The sequence below is a fragment of the Amblyomma mixtum genome, chromosome 4 (assembly GCF_055824585.1).
Source record: "Amblyomma mixtum isolate Tamu chromosome 4, ASM5582458v1, whole genome shotgun sequence".
NCBI lineage: Eukaryota > Metazoa > Arthropoda > Arachnida > Ixodida > Ixodidae > Amblyomma > Amblyomma mixtum.
Genome location: NC_143015.1, coordinates 133,371,148 through 133,392,612, shown reverse-complemented (window position 1 = coordinate 133,392,612; position 21,465 = coordinate 133,371,148). Strand labels below are relative to the sequence as shown.

The 21,465-nt window shown below is 47.0% G+C and overlaps 1 protein-coding gene across 1 annotated transcript in view; it reads left to right on the top strand.

The window, feature by feature from the left end:
* Window positions 1-21,465, top strand: part of IRSp53 (Insulin receptor substrate 53 kDa) — a 162,284-nt gene that overhangs the window by 34,895 nt on the left and 105,924 nt on the right. Inside the window, exon 2 of the mRNA XM_089588050.1 lies at window positions 17,157-17,232. Within this exon, the coding sequence (XP_089444176.1) occupies window positions 17,157-17,232 (76 nt within the window). The remainder of the gene's footprint in view (window positions 1-17,156; window positions 17,233-21,465) is intronic.

Below are 21,465 nucleotides of genomic sequence, written 5' to 3'. Positions count from 1 at the left end.
TCAGACATGTTGGGGAGGAGGGATAACCGCAAACTTGACAGGACTGAAGATCGAGAAGAGGACAGGACGAGCGGTCCGCTCGTCCTGTCCTCTTCTCGATCTTCAGTCCTGTCAAGTTTGCGGTTATCCCTCCTCCCCAAAAAAGGGAGATGTCCTCGACTTGCGTGAGGAACACTATTAGCAAGTGATGGAAGTGGGACGTCCACTTGGTGCCCAGATTTCACCGGTCGCAAGACAGAGAATGGATCAGAGATAAGGATTCTCAGAACAAAGCTTTATATTCCAAACAGAGGGGCTATACTAAGAAACAACACTTGAACAATAGGTACGTACACATCGATAGGCTTAAGCCTGCGATAGATAACAATGGAGTACACAGAAACTTTACAACGATGCAGTATTAGCTTTCCGAGGCAAAGAAGAAAAAATATTATTCACAGGGCACAGCGACAGTACGTCGATCTGAAGACACTGGAGCAACTATCCCGAAGGAGTTCACTTTCAAACTTCCCCTGGGTGGTTCGACTGGCTGAACGACAATAGTGTTGAGCCGGGAATCATACGGTAGCGTTTTCTTCACATCAGCTGTACGATGGTTCTACCGAACAGATTGTCCAGCAACGCTAAGCTCGCTTCATTTATCGCTTCGCGTCGGTACGTTCTTTAGTCCCAAAGCGCAAACGCTGCCCTAACACTGTGGACACACTCTCATCCTCCGTTCGGCATACACGGCCTCCTTAGTCGGTAGACAGTGTAAGTTCGAGAACCCCTGGCCCTTATAGAAATGGTCTATAGAGTGCCTACAGACTTCTTATAGACTCTATTGCCTCCCTATAGATACAGTTTAGCCCGGTTATAACGAAGTCGGCGGGAATCGGAAATCACTTCGCTATATCCGCTATTTCGTAATATGCGGACTACGAAAAAAAATGCAAACATCGGCACACCGATTTATTGCCGCTGAAAGAAGTCGTCCAGCGCCCCCTGAACACGTTTCGCGAGTGCGGACTTCAGGATTGCGGCTTCCATACCATCCAACTGCGAACCAAAGATCTGGTCGAACTCCGGACTCCCGAGGTACATCCGTAGCGTGTCAACAGCTGCGATGGCCGCTGCGGAGGTGACCGGCTTAGGGGCACTACTAGCATCGTCGCATTCGCTGTCGGAGGCGCTTTCCGCCAAGGTCTCTTCCATGACACTCCCGGCAACTTCTTCAGTCGTCAAGTCCTCGGTGGCAACAAGGTCTTCGTCGGCGAAAACGAAGTCCATGTGGCTTAGACCCGCAGGTACAAGGTTCAATAGAGAATAGAGAACCGCGATTGGCCAATAGAGAACCGCGAATGGCCAAGACGGCCGCTCTCTGCGACGTCATCGAAAAAAAAATCGTCTGTTCTTTTTTTACATTTTTCCCCTGCGCGGCGTGCTCTACCGCTCTACGCCGTGACGCCGTTCAAGGACGGCGCAACACGAGACCGGCGTGTCATGCGATGCAGTGAAGCAACCTTTCGCTCCGCAGGAGAGCAGACGACGCCACGAAAGGACGCCGTCAGCCGAATTTTGCTCTTATTTTCGCGGAAAAAATCACCTCAAGGACGCAAAAATGTGTTGATTGGCAGACTATTTTTCGGTTGGTATAAAATCTCTTCGTTATATCCGCTGACGCGCTATTATTTACTTCGTTAAAACCGGACCCAAAATGTATTGAAAATGCAAAAATGGGAATGGGAAATTGAAATCCTTCGTTATAACCGCTATTTCGCTATAAGTGGCTTCGTTATAAACGGGCTAGACTGTACTTCTTTTTGTCTATTCGTAGTCTGTAGACTATCTATAGACAAAAAGTCTTCCAAAAATGTATGGCCATAAATCTATAGATTGTCTATAGACTGTCCATAGCATTTGTATTGCGTATAGACTGTTCTCTGGCACTTGTCTATAGAAGGTCTATACACTTTCTATGGACAAGCTATAGACTGTCTAAAAATTTTTGTAAGGGCACCCACTTGTACGCCGACAGTGCGGCGCGGCCTCCTAGCGGTGTGGAGACTAGACACAAATACTACGCGGTCTCCGCCGGTTACTCGGGGAATTTCTTGGTTATTCGTGTTCTTTCGACAGCCAACGCGGACGCGCTGCCTTTCGCGGCGCGAAGTGTCCCTTAATGTGCGTCGATTTATGACATATTTACCCAAAGGTTGTGATGAGAGAGCACAGCAGAATTTTCTTTAGGAGTAGAAAGCATTCCATAAGAACATTCCGAACCAACCTTATTCCCCGTTCTTTCCTGCGTAGCTGAGTATTTGCAGTGTCATAGTGGCGTTTAATAATTTAAGATGGTACTGTATGGACTGAGCAGATTCAGTTATGTCGTTTGTAAAAGGGTGAGTGGCGGTTGTCTTCTATTAGTTGGCAGCACCGCAATGTCTTGCAAATTCACATTCACTGCTCTTCGAACCATCGAAGCTTCTTAGCGCGGATTGTGTCATGTGATACGAGCCACCAGCGCTGAGTCTGGAGTAAGCTGCGGTCACAAGGCGGTGCGTGTTTAGTTTTTCCTAACGCTGTTCTTGTACCGCGCTGGGGCAAGCTGCGATATAAAAAGGCTTCCCACATATTTTCGTCTTCTCAGGTTCAGTGAAGCAGACACGGGCACGGTACAGCTAATCGTGCAACACAAACGGCTCATGCAATTAGGCTGCTTGCTGGCTCGTCTACTTTGATTAACCGAGGTCAAGAAGCTGCCTGAGCCAGCATCACTTTATTACCGCCGGCTTCACTAGAGCACAATTGACGTCTGCATAGCTTAGCATCCCGGGAAGAAAAGCATGGTTCTTAATGTTAGCAGGCAAACTTTTTGGCTGCGGGCAGTCCATCTTCCACTTGCAGGGAACAAGAATACACGCCACTGAGCTTAGCGGTGCCGTCAGTCACTCCCTGCAGGGGCCAGCGACTGGCGTTCATTATTTCCCTTTTCTTCCTCAGTCTTCCCTACGCTCCCCTTTTCCTTCTGTCCTCTTTGTATTCTCTTCACGCACTCCCGCAGCCATCCCTGCGCTTGCCCAGTTGCTTTTGATCCTTTCTCGACCGGCTGTTCCCAACGGACCTCAACCTCATCTTGGGAAAGGGCGCCAACTCCTCACTCTCTCCCCTTTCTACTCCAGCCGCCCAACTAATTCGCAGTCGATTGTTTTTTTTCCTTTTTCGTTTTTCCCTTTTTTCGTTTTCCCCTTTTCGTTTTTCTCTTCTTCTTCCCTTTTCGTCTGCTGCCGTTGCCGCTGGCAAACCGTCTCTACCCCGAGACGGAGGTTGACCGATGAGCTGCGGGCGTTCTTCTTGACGAGTAAGATGGGGAAGTCAGGGAGGAACGGGAGATGCCTTCCCCAAACGCGGAGCTCCGATGAGGAATGCCTCGCTGCCGGCAATCTTATCGTCATCAGCCGGCCTACTCTCGGGCAATGTATAGGTCTCCTTCACGCTCCGTAGCTTATTCGGCGTCAGTTCGCGCTTTGTTGATCGCGCTGCTGGTCAGTTGAATAGATAACGCAGAGGCGAAGAAGCGAGCCGATTATTTTCCCCAGTGAAATAGGGATAGCACGGAAGATTGGTGTGCAGTGCGATGGTGTGACCGCAGTAACACCCCCTCTAAGCTGCCGCAGAAATACTGCTTTGTTTAGTCTGAGCAGGACGTCTAAGTTTTTGTTCATGACTTACAGGAGTAACATTGGTACAATGTTGTCTGCTGTGACAACATGTCGCTCCCTTCTTGAAGGCGAGTCATTTACAAACAAATAAATTGTTTATTGCTGGACTTCTAATGTGTTTGTTTCGAGCTCTCAGTGGTAGAAACGGCCTTCTGGAATTTAAGAGGAATTTTCGTGCACGAAGCCCCTGCTTCTAGCCAACTGCAGGGCGCTAAGTTTTTGCACGAGTTCGGCAGATGCTCTATTTATATATTTAGGTTTTGTTTTATTTGTTTGCATGCCCTAACGGTCGAAGAAGGCATTAGATTGGTACAATTTATATAGAACCAGTAAATTAGATCAACTGCAAAAAGACCGAGAACTTATTAGCAGTGGAGAATGCGTTATAAGTTATGAACATAAATTACAACTTACAAGCGCAAGAGGGAAACCTGAAGTGAGATGAAGTTTACAGATTTCTCTGATAGATTTCTCTATTGGACGGTGCAGTGAAATTTCTCGTAAAAGAGAATAATCATTCATTACAGCGGCTGGTCAGCGTGCTTCGTCGGCATTCAGCGTGGTCGAGGAATGGGTCCCATGTTCAATTTTTCGATTTTTTCTGTACACGAAATAGGGCAGTGCGTCGCCTCCTCTCGTTAGGATGAGTGAGCACTGCGTGTTAAGTGTCTGAGTAATGATAGGAGAACGAAAAAGTTGACCTAATTGATTATCAAGAAGGTCATTTTCATGTTTTGAACATTGTGAGGCGTAAAAACAGCTTGCAGTACAAAGAAAGGTATAAACCAACAATGTGATAGAAAAAAAATCCCCATTGCCTTTTTTTCGTTGAGGGAAGGATGAATAGAAATGTGAACGAGGAAAAACGCAAATATGCTGGAGAGAGGCGAAAATTAGCCGTGCAACTGCGATAGATGAAGTAAGCGAAGTTCTACACTAGCGAAGTCAGTGATGAGGCTAAAAGTTAGAGACGAACTTCATCTCTTGCAATCGCGCGGTTGACTTTCATAAGAATTAAAATAACGATATTATTTGATTTCTTTTTTGTTTGTTTTCTAAGCTCGTTTACTTTTTATTTCTTGGTTTTATTTTTGAGCAGCTTGGCTGTCAAGATTCTTCTGGAGATGGCGTTTTCGCGGCTCCTGAATTATGCACTCAAGTCTCAGCCAACAGTCAGTAGAAATAAGCATACGGGGCACAGTGGGAGCTTCTCCCCTGCTGAAACGTTCTATATCAGCCGCTCGTATGGAATTATGAGAATATGGAGACCATAAGATGTGGAAAAGCATATGGAAATCTATAACTTGTCTTTACGGGGTCTATAATTATTCCGTATAATTTCTATACGAGTCTCATAGAGTGTACAGTCGGGGACAAAAGTCTACGGACCACGTGTTCCTCAAACGAAGCTTATAACTCTACTATCAGACAGCGGCTGGAGACCGCACTTGTGGAGATGAAAGAACAAAAATTTAACTTTTACCTCCACAAGTGTGGTCTCCAGCCGCCGAATAATAGCAGAGCTATCGGCTTCGTTAGAGGAACACGTGGTCCGGAAACTTTTGTCCCCGACTGTGCTTGAATTCATATGGAGTCCGTAAGTTACGATACGTTCTTGCATACAGTCTATACCGACTCCATATGTTTCATACTGACTCCGTAAAATTTCATATGGAAACGTATGGAATTATGGAACTCGTCATATAGAAACCTTCAGCATGGTCTTGTTTGGATGCAATGATGAAAGAGCTGCTGAGCATTGGTATTCGCCCCAGAGCTTTGACATTTGTGTTAGGTTTCAGAGACGCCACCGACCGAGTGACGCTTAAGAGAGATGTAAAGACGAGGTAAACCAATACCGACAGTGCGCTGTCGCGCAAGTGAGATGCACGCTCGCGCGTCTGAACACGAGTAAACAACAGCTCCCCGCAAGGTACAGGATTTCCCGCTTTACCCCGCTTTTGTTTCTTATTTATTACTTTTTTTTTTTCTAGTGGAATCGATACCCACCCTTTCGCCGAGTTCGACGACGTAAGGGTAGCTGCTCGCTTGTGCGATGCATTTAGCGTATTGCCGATCAGGAAACGCGCTCACACCCTGTACATGCACACGCGCTCGCATGGCTCCCGCTGCTGTCGACGTATACGCATTTGCTGGAGCGATCCAAGGAAACCGGAAACCGCAGTCGAGTGAGCAGGGCGGGCGTTGCGAGAGCGGAAAGACAACTGAGCTCTTGGCGGAGGCTCCATATACGCTGCATGTGCGTATTAAATTCGTGCAGTACTGATGGAGCTAGGTTACGCCTCCGCTAACCTAGAGCCGGTATTAGGGAATGTGTTAATTCATATTGCATCTAAAATGCGAAACAGCGTGTTATACACTATTATACAGGGTGTAATATTTTAATTTCTACTGCTTTAAAAATGAAACAAAAGGTTGCAGCCTGCATGAAGCATCGTTTAGGAGGTGGGGTTACCTGGTAGGCGAATACTCCGTTCGTACGCATTTGTGGGTATTAATTTATAATTATTTAATATGTTGTGATTCGATTTCAAATGATACTGTAAAATTAAGATTTTTTCGAATAAAATGAAACGCCCTGTATAGTAATACATGGTCTGTTCTGAAAGTAGTAGGACTGATTTTTTTAAACAAAATTTATTCAAGGGAATACTACAAACGATTAACATTTTTCAAGGTAGCACCCTTCCGCACCTACATGCTGCTGCCTATGAGTTTTACATTTTTTGTACGCCTCCAGGAACGGCTGGACCGGAATGCTGTTTAGCTCCCTCGTCACGGCCTGTTGAACCATCTCTACCGACCCGTGATGTTTCCCCTCGAGCGTTGATTTTATTCCCGGGAATAGAAAAAAGTCTGGCGGGGCCAAGTCGAGGCTGTAGGGGGGCTGAGGCAGCGTTGCCGCCTTGTGCTGGGCAAAAAATCGGGGTCCTCATTCACATGATGAAGAAGATCCTACCGGTTGGCCGTTTCCTCCTCTGACAACACTCCCGGCACCAACTTCGCGCACGCTTCCCTCATGGATAAGTTTTCTGTCACGGTCTCAAAAACTTGGGTTTGAGGAATGCTGAAGTCATCAGCAATTCTCTGATACTCATTTTACGATCACTGTTAAGTAAATGTTTCACTCGCTACACATTTTCGTTGGTCTTGCTGGTCGGAGGGCGTCTGGAGCGGTTGTATTCCTCCACTCTTTCCTTACCTTCTCGGAAAAGCTTGTGCCACTCAAAAACACCTGATCTACCCATGGAAGCGTCACCGTAGGCCTCCTTAATCATGTTGTGAGTCTCTTTGCCCGTTTTACTAAGATTTACTCAAAATTTGATCGCGTATCGTTGATCGAGCAAACGCTCGACTATTCTGCGTGACGAGACGTTTCGACAGGGGTTCACAGTACAAGCGACGTCCTCTCTTCAGCGGCCGAGAGCCTACTGCCGATTTTCCCCAGCATTCCCAATATCCCCCTTCAACGATCCTGCACGCGCAGACCAGCTCTCTTCTGCCCGTTCGCCCAGAAAAAAACCAGTCCTACTACTTTCAGAACAGACCCTGTATAGGTATAGAATATCTGGCCCTCCGTAGTGAATGTCCGTTTTTTTGTTTATGGTAGCCTAGCCTTATGAGTTGCTAGTTTCATGACTCAAAATCAGAAAGCCCACAAACTAAGTGAAAACAAATATCGGTTGCCATGTAAGTGTCATTGGCAGTTGGCTATAGTGTCCCGCAGTTAAGCAAAAAATCCACCAATCAGTCCCTTTTCCACCGTCGTGCCAAAAAGAACAAATCGACAGAGTTTGTTTCTAGGCCGTGCAGCAGAGCACTAATGACATCCCTTAAGCTCTGTAAGGTTGTGAGAACCCTTGTCCTCACCTTTCCAGAGTTTTTTGCCTTTAGGGGTATCGTAAGGGCTCCACTGTATGGCTGCAAAGCAGACCCCATTGCCGGGTTAACTTTGTCAAACGCAGCACTTATAAAATTGTAATTATTGGTACTGCTGTGTTCAAGCCGTACTATTTTATTCACTGCAGATTTATTTTTTTCTACAAACGTTAGAATATTTACACAACACCACTTCTGAGTGTACTTAGAATAACTTTTTAACTTATTTTTAAATACAAATTGATTAAATGCCAACTGGCTTCCAATCTCATTTAAAATTAACAGCATTAAATTCACTGTAGTGAACAAATTAAAGCACTCAGCATGCTTTATAGCTAAGCGGGCGACATATCTAGCTTTCCCCAACATTGCACCGTTCTACTGACACAGAGAAAGCGTATAGGGGCGCGTGGTTTAGTTTCGCTCGTGCGTGCGTATGTGTTGGGGGAGGGGAGGAGGGGGTGGTACCCGGCGAGCGGCGCTCTCATGTACTGCAACAATGGTTCGCTCTCGGAGCGAAGTTGTTGCGACGGCCCCAGCGGCTGAGGCTCGTGTTTCCGGCGATCTCCTGGCTGTCTCGCTGGTCGGATGGGGGGCCTCCTGCGGTTCTTAATTAGATTGGCCGCGCCCGAGCGACCTGGAGGGCTGTGTGGCTGCGCGCCCACTCTCGAGTGCATATGCGTGTCGAGGGCGCTCTCGCTTGCAACGCGTCTTCGCCTCCGCTGTTGGTGCTGCTTCTCAGCTCTTGGGTTTCACGAGTGTGTGTACGGGCGCCGCGTAGGGGAGAGCGGGTTTTCGGGCGCGTGCGGGGCTTTTAGCGGTTGCGTTCCCGCAGGCTCGCAAGTGCTTTTCCGCTAGTGAGTGCGAGTGGCCCTTTGTTTCGGTTTTGGCCGGTACCACGTGACGTTACTGCGCATGGGAGTGCGCGCGTTTGTGCGTTTGTGTGGGTGCGTAGGTGGGTGAGGGATAGGGTGGGTATGCAACTCGGGGAACAAGTGAGTGAGAGAGAGAGAGAGATACAGAGAGGGGGAAGGGCAGGGATGTTAACCAGAAAGGTTTCCGGTTGGGGAGAGGATGTGTATGTGGGTTAAGGGGTGAGTGAGGCAAGTTAACTACTGAGATTGGGGTTCAGCAGTCGGTAGAGTAAGGGTCATTAAGGGTAAACAGTAAACAAAATGCAAAAGGGATGCCGAATGGGGCCTCAGACTATTAGGCAACATTTCGACAAGACTGCTTGTCTTCATCTGGTCCTCTAGTCGAAACTTCACCTACAGGACTGAGCACTCTAAACACGAACAGACGAACAGGAATATATGTGAGTTAAAAGGGAACAGGCCGTCCTCTAGTACACTTCTTTTTATAGACAGGTTACCCTCTCTTTACTGCTTTCTGTTTAGAGTCAAGCTGCTCCTCGACTTTTGTTCACTTCGTTTCGGGTTTCTAAGGATCGCGTCTGCCAGCTTTTCTCAACTGTAAATGCCAAGTGAGTGAGTGCGGTGGTACAACTTTTAAGAGAGAGGTTTAGCAAGGTTGAGAGGTACACACTATTTAGTGGAAATGCTCTGCAAAAGCTCTCTCAGAGCAAATACTTTAAATAAAAGCGCCGCTTTCACGCGGATAATTTATGCAGAATTACCTGAGGTGACACTATGAAAGGTCCTGTTGAGAGTTCGCGAAGGACATTGAGCCCCTGTATTTTGTTCTGTCGCAAATGGGTCGCGCCTTGGCAAAAGTTGCTTGCAGAGCCGCCAAAATTGGACAGTTTTCTTGTTTTTTTTTTTTTGCTAGATATATTCTGGCACCGTGGCCAATACGCACGTACGTTTTAAAGAGGGTCACTGCATACACTGTTACGCCTACTGTTCCGTTCACGCTTTACTACCGGTCTTACTGTGCGCGCTTTACTGTTGGTTTAGTTGGTCTGTGTTACTGTTCTCAATGTTATAAACTAAGGGAGATTTTTAAACGGTTAAATGTCATGAGTGCGTACCTCGTATGTCGAAAGTATCCTGTGTGTATATTTTGCGCATCACCGACATTATTTTTATGTGTTTCTTTCTAAATTTCTCATTAATATCGAGCCGTATGTCTAAATACTTTGGGCTGAATAACTTTATTATATTAAAACTGGACAGGGTTGATTTCATTTCTTTTGTAGTCATGATCACGTGTTCCTTTTTGTTTTGTGCATTGTCTTGATTACAGAAAATAAGTAGCCGTGTTCTATAAAAAAAAAAGACGCCAAATCTCCTCCGCGCATACTTGTGGATAAAAAGTGATTAAAAAGTGGGCTCATTATAGGGAGCTTCAGTTATCAAATGAGCCCTCTGACGGGTCCGTAATACTAGGGCAAGTTATGTAGTTACCCAGGTTAGCTCTGGATGCTAGTGGGTGTCCACGTAATGATAGGCGCCGAAGCAATTGAACAGGAAATATTTCTTTTCGCGTGTTTGAAATCACCAAAGAGCATGCCCTGTGTGGAGAAACTGACGTAGCCGCTGCTTGAATGCCTGCATGTTCTCCTCTTTCTTGTGCAATTTAGCCATTGAGTGAGGGAGCGCGGAAGCTTTCGTACAGTTTTGTTGAAAATCAAATGTATGAGTTATTACTGAGTGACTATGGAAACTAACCTGCATGTGTCGAGTTCAGCGAGAGAGTGAATACGTCACTTGTACAGTACAGCTGCACCATACAGGCCTGCACGTGATTGTATAGTACAACTGTCCCGCACACGTTACACACTAAACGCTAGAGAAACAGTCAGTGCCTTGCCTCTCTGGCTGTGTCTATTCATCGTCCTGCAGGGCGATTACCCCTTCATACGGCTAGAGGGCACATGTGTTCCACTTGCTTCCAGTGCCGCAAACTCGACACTGCCCCTATGCAGCATGTTTCTGCTTATACTGAATAATACCGAACTATCCAGCAACCATTCAGCATGCTTTTATGTTTCTCTAATAGGCTTTCCATGTTTTGCGCATTTTTCCATGTGCACGTGTACAATTCGACGAGGCGCAGTTTGACGGGGAAAAAAATTTCAAAAATGATTGACCTTTGAGCCTTTTTCATAAAGCTACTGCCTGATAATACTTCTTAAAACAGTCTTCAGCCCTAATGCAAGTTGTGTTATATGTCCGAAAGACTAAGGTACGAATGCGTACCACATCTGCGCACTTTTTACGAAGTCATTAGTACACTTTTCTACTCATTTTTTCTACAAAACTACTGGTCAAAACGGCTTAAATTTGATGCCATTCAGTTCCCAGAGGGATTCTCATTGTAATTTCACCACTTCCTTAAAAATTGCGAGGACACTTTGGCAACTAAACTTTTCAGAGGCGAGAGCCGTGGACACTACGCCGTGACGACTACCAGTGGATGTGACGTCACACCGTTCCCGTGGCTATATCGACGTCCGCGCTATTTCGACGCACTTTTGATATTTTTGCATATAGTTAATTAACTAATCAATCTACAGTCATCAAACGGCTTCTAGGTTCATTTTTTCCTCCTCTGTCTGAAGCAACCATTGGTTTCCTTCTTTTTTTAGTTCCCGAGTTGAACGCGTGTGACACGCTTTGTTAACGGAAGACAGTATGAGCCATTAAAGGCTTTCGCCTTAATAAAAGTGTTCGTTAGACTTTTCATAGACTTCTTATAGACTCTATCGCCTTCCTATAAATATTTATTTTTGTCTAATCATGGTCTATGCACTGTCTTTACAAAAAGATGACTAAAAGTGTATGGCGTTAAATCTATAGTTATCTATAGGCTGTATACGAGGGGGTACCCAAATGAAACCGGACTAAATTTTTTGGTCAGCAAAGCTTCTGTGGTACCGCGTTTTTCCACTAGGAGCGCATAGAACGAACATTCCAGAGTCAGTAAGCCGAGTGCCGTCATTGAAGGAGGCCAGACTAGTTTAGGCAGAACTTTAGAGTGACGACTGTTTTGTGTGAATGTCGTTTTTGCAATGGCTGATTTTCGTGAACAACGTGCGCCGGTGAAATTCTGATTTTCGATCGGAAAAAGCTGAATGGAAACTCTTGAAATATTAAGAAAGACGTACAAGGACGATGCTACGCGGACAACTCAAGTGTTCCTGAATCGAACCCTGAATGAAAGCAACAATCATGCCAATGGAAAACTTCAAATTAGCCTCGTCTCAAGAAAGCTCGTCAGGTGAAACCAAACCTCAAAACAATGCTGATTTGTTTTTTCGACGTGAGAGGAGTCGTCCATTGAGAATTTGTTCCGCAGGGTCAGACAGCCAGGCTTTCTACTTGGATGTTTTGAAAAGATTGGGCAACAGTGTGCGGTGGAAGTGGCCAGATTTGTGGCGGTCGGGTGACTGGTTTTTCCATCATGGCAACGCCCCTGCTCACACAGCCCTGTCTCTACGACAATTCTGGACCAAAAATGGCATGACCCCTATTTCTCAACCCTCATACTCTCCCGACCTTGTCCCGTGCTACTTTCTTTGTTTCCTAAAATGAAAAAATAGGTGATTGGAAAGCATTTCGCTGATGTTGCTGAGGTGAAGAAAAAAACGACGGAGGCACTGTCAAGCATCACAAAAGATGAATTTAAACAATGTTTTGAAAAATGGAATGAAGGATTCGACAACCGTATCATTGCAAGTGGGGAATACTTTGAAGGAGATTGAAGGTCTGTGCTTAAAATGTGAACAAATAAGTTCAAACAAAAATAAGTCCGGTTTCTTTTGGGTACCCCCTCGTATGAGATTTCTATTGACTATAGACTAGTCTATAAGATTTATCCATACAAAATCTATACACTTCATAGACAAAAGTCTATGACAGCCTATAGACTCTGTAAAGAAATATTTGTAAAGGTTGTTTTCATATGAGACGTGTATGAAGCTCGCGCCTTCCAAAGAGTTATAACTATAGAGTTCAACCAACTGTCCCTCATCGTAACCGTTGGGATGCGCCTGGCAGTATACGCTTCGTCCTCCCCACTCGCACTTTCTCTGCTCGTGACTGTCCCTATTTAAATTTCCTCTTGTTCGAGGTCGGCGAGGCGCCAAGTTCCGCACCGCTGCCGGCGGCTTCTTTGCGTCCCAGTCGAGTCGCCCTGGCAGCTAGCTTCGATGCGCCCAGCGAGTGTGTGTCCAGGCGAGAGCGCAGGAGCTGCGCGTGCTGCCATCGGACTACCTCGCGCTATTTCGAGCCCGTGGCGCGCACCCGGGGCCCAGCGCTGGGGTTCGGGTTTACGTCGCCGCGCCGTCCCGCTTGCCTGCCGCGGGAACGCCAAAATAGGAGAGAAGCCGCCCGTCCATGCCAGAACGCAGCAGTCCATATGGGAACACGAAGTACGGTGCGTGAGGCGAAAAGTGCTAAAAAAAATTGACTTGTGTGAGAAAAAATAAACAGGGACAAAAAATTCCGCTCCGCGGTAGGGCTCCTCCGCTGGCACCAAAGTGTGCCTGCCTGTACCCCATCCCTCTCTGTCTCTCTTTATGTATATTTCTTTATTCTGTAACTTCTTTTCTAAAGCGAGCACTTTCTCCGAGCCTGTATTTTTAGTTTTCCCGATCCTCCCCACTCGTTACTCACTCGGCAGAGTGCGCCAGTGCCACGGTGCTTAAGCGTGACGCTTAAGGCCCGTGACGTATAGCATTGGCCGGATCGATCATGCGCCGTGGCATGGTGCTAAGCGTGAAGCTTTAGGAGAAATGGGAAAATCGCGGTTTCTGGCGCATTTTCTCGATTGTTGTCGGAAACATTCTTCAGCGAAGAGCGTGAAGGTTCATACATTCCCACCGTTTCTAAAGGGAGTCATTAAAGATTTTATGCGAAGCATACTACTTTAGCTACCACTTCAGCCCTTCACCGTGGTTATGCGCCTCCAAATCACGTGATACATGACGTCACACCACGTGACACGATGACATCACGACAGTAGAGAAACGGGGGCCCACCTCGCGCCGTCGCTGTGGTTGTGCGCCTATAAATCACGTGATACATGACGTCACACCACGTGACACGATGACGTCACGACAGTGGAGAAACGGGGGCCCACCTCGCGCCGTCGCTGTGGTTGTGCGCCTCCAAATCACGTGATACATGACGTCACACCACGTGACACGATGACGTCACGACAGTGGAGAAACGGGAGCCCACCTCGCGCCGTCACTGTGGTTGTGCGCCTCCAAATTACGCGACACGATGATGCTTCGCATTCTCCAGGCTTAACCAGGTTAAGCCTCAGCCATTTTTTAGCTGGGCGTACGAAGTGAGACTGCGGCGTAACGAATGCGCATGCGCGTAACGCTATGCATCCGTACGCGTCTTGCGTGCGTGCGTGCGTGCGTGCGTGCGTGCGTGCGATATAAACTATAGCGTGCGCACGCTACGGGCATGATACGGGTTACGTTCAGAACATGGCGGCGCGCTGTTCGCCTGCTTCGGGCGAAACACAGTGTGGCCTAATACAGTGTTGCTAAGTTTTGCTAAGGAAGCCATAGCGCTACCGTCATTTCTTTTTTGACCGTGGTGAGTGACCAGTGAACATCAACAGTGCTGCAGTCTTCGACGAATGCTGCAGAAAGGGCTGATAGTTGCACAGTGCTGTCGAGCGGTGGTAGTGGATGTCGATTGTCGACAGTGCTTGGAATCGGAACCTTTAAAGTGGCGGTTGGTTTAAGGGTCACCTGGGGCAAATTTATACAACACAGCCGGAAAACGTGGACTTGCGCTGGCGCTTCCACCATTCAATATGCACGAACTAGCCCGACAGCAAGCTTTATTTAGGCCCATTTGCAGTTGGTATTCTCAAATTGTCATTTTTAATTGCGGAATTCTGTTTGACGGATGGTCAGTTTACTTCCCCGCTGCAGATTACACTATTTAGGATTTATCATAGGCGAATTCACGGTGAGCATTTCAAGGTTGCAGTTGACTGTGGGATGTTGTCCTATACGCACAATGTATTTTTTTTACCTTATTTTCAGAAAATTGGGGGTAAGTGTGATCTTCAAAGCGAAATATCTCGCTTAGTAGAGCGGGTGTGTTTTTAAGTATTTCTGCTCACTTGCCGTCTCCAGCGTATACGTAGTGGTGCGTCACCTCAGAGGCGTCTTTCAGGATACACGAAGTAAAGTAAATTTTCAAAGAAGCACCAAGCCACTCCCATGCCCCATTTTTTCGAAGGAAGACCACATCGAAGGCGTCGAAAAAAGAAGAAAAATTCTGGAGAGCGGTGGGGATAACGGCTAATCTCAGCCCACCTGGGACTCCGCTTACTAAGGCCAAAGGGACACAGACAACTTACTCACTGAAAGCGCGATTTAAGAGTGGCGGGAAGTAAACGACTCGTCTTTGAAGACCCGAGTTATAAGAAACGCTTTGTGGATGAGCCTTTAACGCTCTAAGCCCTGTACCTACGTTCTTTGATGATTTCCTTCTAGTCATGAATGCAAGAAGGAAAAAGATAAAGAGAGGATTCTGGTTAGCTACTCGGCCCTAAGGCAAAAAAAAAGAAAATATGAAGCGAAAAACTTGCGCGTAACACTAGGGGGGGGGGGGGGGGGGGTGCTTTGTGCGCCGCCTGCAATGACTGCATGCGCCGTGACGTCACTTTACTTTTAGGCTAGAGGTTTCTATTGGGGCAGCAGCGAATAGCCGCGATGGCCGTCCTTGTATTAACTGAACAAAGCGTCATTATGAGACAATTTCTTTACAAAGTGCGCAGGTGGTAGTAGCCGTTGCGAACTTGGAAGACAGACTATTCCCTGTCTAAACTATGTATAGGAAGACAGAAAATTAATGACAGTAGAAAAATTGCTCGCACAGGACAGTGTTTGACGTACTATGCACTCCTGTGAGCTACACGGGCAAAAGTACTAAGAAACGGACCGGGTGCAGCTATTGAAACGAGCTTACGCATAATTTTCTGTGCCATGCTAACCTGGTGGTCGATGCTCCAGTGGATTCAGTGACCAAATGTGGGAATGCGTTTAAAAAGAAAAGTTGCGATCGTATTGGTTTAAAATTAATTTGGTTTCTTTGTAGAGGCTCTAATTAAGTTGTGTGAAGTGAGCGACGAGACGATAATAGAACTGACGCTCTTTGAAGTAGAGGTTTTGTCACGTATTCGCAAGCTGTCAACGTACATTCCATGAGGTCGCACCCTTTAAAATTATTTTGGGCTAGTTTTTTTTATGCTTTTACGCAAATAAGAACATATTTGCGCCATTTTATGATTGAGGAAAGAACTGCACCAAGGAGAAAGAAAAACTTAATTGTAGGCTTTAGGGCCCCGTTATAAAGCGGCACTTGCCTCACTATATGGTCATTGGAGATCCCCCGAGTCTGAACAAAGCCAAGCAGTCCACGGGCAAGTGAAAGGGTAGGGAAAGTAGAGTTGCCTGTAAAGTGCAGGCCGCTCCAATATGGAAGGGAGCAGCAATTTTGCACACACAAATGAATGCTGTTGTTGCTTCTGCACTGAAGTTGAAAATGTCTCATGGGCAACATGGGTACGCAGGAATGCTGCTAAAAACAAAGAAGTGCACTTTTCACTCATACATTTATATATGTGCTGTGATTATTGGCTGAATGCGGGTAGTGTGTTCCCTTTCATATTGAGTATATTGAGTTGACCGTAGATTAGTCTTGACGCTGTCCAGGCTGTGTTCTGGATTCACGCATTATTTTTTATTAATGAAAGTAATGATCACCGTGAGTATGAAATCAATGCCGATTTCCAAGATCCGGCTCCTGTGCTGCGAAAAAAATAAAGAAAAAATGGCATCGTTAGACACTTCTGCTACTAGCGCTGGCAATGTCAGTGGGTACAACGCAGTCACCTACCTACAAAGAGAGCTTTACTTGATTGTTAGCGACAATCTGAACAACAATCGAGTTAAAATAATCAGTGAAGGAGTCCGAGACATAACCTTACAGAACACTGGAACATGTATGAACTGAGGGTGACTATGCATGACTGAAGCTAACAAACTTAGACCTGAGATACAAATAGTCTGTGGTGCAGCCAAGAAGTAGGATGCGGTAAACGCAGTCCCGATCGCAACTGTTCAAGATTACGTATTGAGAAGAGAGGCTCCCCACTTTCTATAGTTGATTTCCTTAATTAAAGAGACCTGGAGGTGCCTCGGGAATGCCACGGATTGGGAACTTCGTACTTGGCTTCTCTAGCGTTGTGCCCTTTGCGTTCCTGTTGTGGCTTTCCGGTTCTCTCAGAGATCACACAACAGAGCTCAACCACCTGCGTAATGTGTTGATCGTGTGCCCGTGGAGTCCAGCACGAGTCATTGTGCGGATGGAACTCTAAAGTGCAGCCGTTTCTTGATTCCTTCTGACCGTAAACCTCAGGATTGCTTACAACTGACCTGTACATACAACACCCACCGATTATAAATGTGTCGCGGATTGCTCCACGCGACACGGAGGCATTGCGTTGCTATTGTTATTGTCTAGTGATTCTACGAAACCGGTGCATGGTCGTGAGAGTTGCAGACGAACGTACCCCTGCTGACGCTTTACACGTTTCTATGTTGTGTTCTTGCAGAACATCCTGGAGAAGTTCAACCCTTGTGCGAGACAGCTCATCGCGGCTGGGAAGACGTACCTGAAAGCACTTCACGGTGAGTTTCCAGTGACACCAATACCGTTATCCTCAAAGACATCTTGCAAAAGTCTTAGCTCGGTCCTAATTCCATATTCTGTCCTCTCAACACGTCCATTCGAAACAAGATATGTTACTAATATAAGCCTTTACTCTACGTGTCTGTTTTCCTCTTCAGTCGAAAGAACGTCTGAATTCTAGCTTTACGAGTCGTCTCCGGTACTTCTCAGAGCCTTTTCATGCTCAAGAATTCCAGGAAGTCTGTCTTCCAAAGAACGGGTGTAGCACAAAGGCTAAGGGTATAGCAGCGCCAGAAGTGATAACCGCTCATTCTTCCTGGGCCATTCACCTAACAGCACGTCGTCGCCTTGTCTCAGAGCTACTTCCTATCAGCCTCTTTTTACCGCTCACGCCGCCATCGCCGCCAGGGGGCCAACGCAGTCGCCGCCAACGCCACCAAACATTAAACGCGATAGGGCCTGACGTGTGGGGCTCGCCACGCTCGTGTCGTCTGCTCGGTCGTCTGCTCCGGACAAGCGGAAACGACTTTACGACCGCTTCCGCGCACCGCAGTTTCGCATAAATAGGCGCGAAAAACCCATAACTCAAAAACCCGCTTACCGCAGTACAACGGCGACGATCACACAGAAAACGCTGACTCTTTCTGGCACGGGTATAACCACTCTCCCTATCTCCTCTTTTTCCTCCCTTCTGTCGGCCCTTTTAGCCATTATCTCGTTCAACTCCCCGCCTCCGCTAGCCTTAACTGTTCTCACTGTTCACCATTATACTACGGAGAGACGCAACCCCGCGTTGCTGTCTTCTTTTCCCACTTCTTCTGGTATACGATTGCGCAGTTTGAAAACGACGGCGTTTGTTAACGGGGGCCCAAGAGAGGCTCGAACTGAGAAGGCGGGTGGGATGGGGGAGGTCGCCATTTTGTCATTTCTCGTTTCCCCCCCCCCCCTCCCCCCTCTCTTGCCCGTTCGCGTTCTTCTCGCTAGCGCCCCCCAGCGGCAGTCGGGGCGCGTGGCGATGCGGTGTTCTCCCTAACGGGCTGGGCGGTGGCGGCGGTCTTACGCGCTTAACGGACCGCCTCGCGCAGAATGTTAGCGACGGAGACGACGTGTCGTCGACGTCGTCGGCCGGGTGACAAATGGGCCCGCTCGTTCGCCGCGCTCCGGATAAAATTGGGCCGGCCTGTCGTCGTCTCGGCATGCGCCGCTATGCGGCGCTGCCATTGTGTCAGCGACGCTGCGTTTGCCCTGTAGCCGAATGGGTCCCCACACTCTCCCTGTGTATAGCTTTTCGTCTATCCCTCGTCGTCGTAGCAGCACGAGTGTAAAACTTGTCGTGCTCGGCGCTCAAAAACACTGCGAGCGGTGCTTTGAGGCGAAACCATGCCCGGCTCCTACGTATGGGCTTTTGTTCTCGGTGGCTGGTTGGCTTTTAACAAAGAGCCTTCTGTTCTTAAACAGTGAAACTCCTTTTTGTGTGGGTGTTGGCACGTGTTCCCTTGATGTCGTCCTAATTAGGCCGCTTAGACTGTAAACATTGTTTACGGAAGAGGGTGTGACTAGAGAACGTGTGGTTCTGACAGCCCGGAAGACTCGAAGTCAAGATTGTCGAGGCAGAATTAATAGATAGGTTAGGGGATGATTGTGTATTCAAGCCGTCGATCACTTTATCATCAAAGCAACTCAAATATTGGCGTTGTCATTGAATGGTTCACCTGCTGCCCTTGCGTAATGTCCGGCAACGATTCGCTTATATTCCACTTTCGTTTCACAATAAACTTGTTGCAAGTTAGCTCTCGTGTGTGTAATGTCATCTTTTTACGTCCTGTCTGTCTGTGCACTTGAAGTTATTGGAATGCCTCACCAACACGCCCCAACAATCACTTTGCTCGCATGTTTAGCTACAAAAGGAAAGCACGCCAAAAGCGAAATATTAAAACATGCCAGCGACGTAATTTCACCTTTAATGTGGTTTAGCAGCTTTTGTTCCCTACAAGCGCGAGCCTTAAGCAGTGAACTTCCCATTTTTCAGCTCTTGCAAGCAGTTATGTCGGTGTTTACATGCACAACAACGAGAAACACACATGCAATCTACTTTTCACTCGCCAGCTGATCGAGCACTTCATTGTGTGTCCGGTTCTTCGGATCCGCCGCGATTTAGAGTACACTATATTGAGATACCAACATCCGTTTCCGTTTCTGTTATCAACGTAAATCTTCTGGATGTCTTATAACTTTCGGAGATCATCCTTGTATTCGTTACGGGTAGTCAGTTTAGCTGGGAGCTGTGCCAGAGTTTAAAAGTCCCACTGCAAGCATCGCAGCCATCTTTACAATAGCGGTAATGGGGATGAGGGATACGATACGTTGGATTTAAGTCCACTCACCAAACATAATTCTTTGTCAGTAACTGGGAAGACAGACTTGTCGTTCGTATAGCCAGAGCTAACCGCATCACAGCCGACATGCTGCGTTGTACAGTAAGCCCCGTCTGTGCCTTCCTTAGTTCTACAACCGGAATTACTGCGAATCCCTGAAGAGGACTCAAGTTAGCGTTTGTACAGTCACTGTTAACTGTCTGCATTATCTTGATGGGTGTATGAAAATGCGAACCACATCGACTCACAATAGGCAGCCCAAGTTTAAATTGTTGTCACGTGCATTTCATGCGCCATCGTTTTGTCTCAGCGGAGATGTCCGGGAATAAACCCTTAAGGTGAACTGTTATTCTTGAGTCGTCGTCATCATCTCCAGCCTCACTACACCCACTGCAGGACAAAGGCCTCTGCCGTATCTCTCCAGCTGACCCTGTCCTTTGCCAGTTGCGGCCACCATATCCCCTCAAACTTCTTAATCTCATCCGCCCATCTAACTTTGGTTTGGTTTATGGTTTATGGGGTTTAACGTCCCAAAGCGACTAAGGCTATGAGAGACGCCGTAGTGAAGGGCTCCGGAAATTTCGACCACCTGGGGTTCTTTAGCGTGCACTGACATCGCACAGTACACGGGCCTCTAGAATTTCTCCTCCAAAGAAATTCTAGCCGCCGCGGTCGGGATCGACCCCGCGTCTTTTGGGTCAGCTGCCAGTCGAGCACCATAGCCACTGAGCCACCGCGGCGGCCATCTAACTTTCTGCCGTCCGCTGCTACGCTTGCCTTCTCTTGGAATCCACTCCGTTACCCTTAAGGATCAGCGATTTTATCTTCCCTTCGCATTATATGCCCGGCCCAAGCCGTTTCTTCCTCTTGATTTTAACTTGTAAGTCATTAACTCATGGTTTATCCCTAACCCACTCTTTCCCAGTCTTGTCTCTTAACGTTACACTTGTCATTTTTCTTTCCATAGCTTGCTGACCTGCCCTAGACTTAAGTTGAACCATTTTGTTAACCTTCATGTTTCTGCCCCACTGGTTAGTACCTGTAAGCTACAGCTGTTATGTACTTCTATCTTGAGGGATATTGGTAAACTGCCATTAATGAGCTTGAGTATACTGACTGTACGAGATTATTCTTCTCATTAACGCTTGGTTCGTATTTCTTTATAATTCTTTGCTGCTTCTTTGTTGCTGTATAGCTCTTGACGATCCCTTATAATCATGCAAAAAATAAATTTCCGTAGTGGTGATTTGTAGTAAATGTTCTAAAACAGCACAACGTAGCACACATTTGGCGGCATGCGGCTTGCAGCATCAAGACATCCTGAAACGGCCTGCTCAACTCGAAAATCATACGCCCCTGCTTCTTAGAAAAGCTTTCGCCGGGTTTTCCAGCGCCATTATGTTTCACCTCTTTCTCGCGATGGCATCTTCTTGAGGCAGCTTATAGGGTGGTATTTCAGATGGAACCGCCATCAAAAGACGCCTTTGTTCTTTTGGGTCGTCATATCGGCGCCGCTCCATTGTGCGCGGAATCTTTTTGTCGCCGAGTGAACAGACTAAAGCCCGAGGAGTGATTGTAACAATGACCACAAGTAACAAAGGCGACACGGCCGGAAATATGTCTTACTTCATGGCTGTGACGCGATTTCCGTCATTCTCTGGGAGCCTGCCTAAACGACGTTATTCTGAACGACTGCTCGTTCTAGGAATCTTTACTTTCTTTAGTTCGCTATTCTTGTTCTAGTAATATCATTTTTTAACTTTCGCGGCTATCGGCAGAAAACTTTGCTTGATAGGAGAAATGATTAATGGGCGTGGACATCTCGCTTTACAATGCCCACTTTTTGAGGCGTTTCTG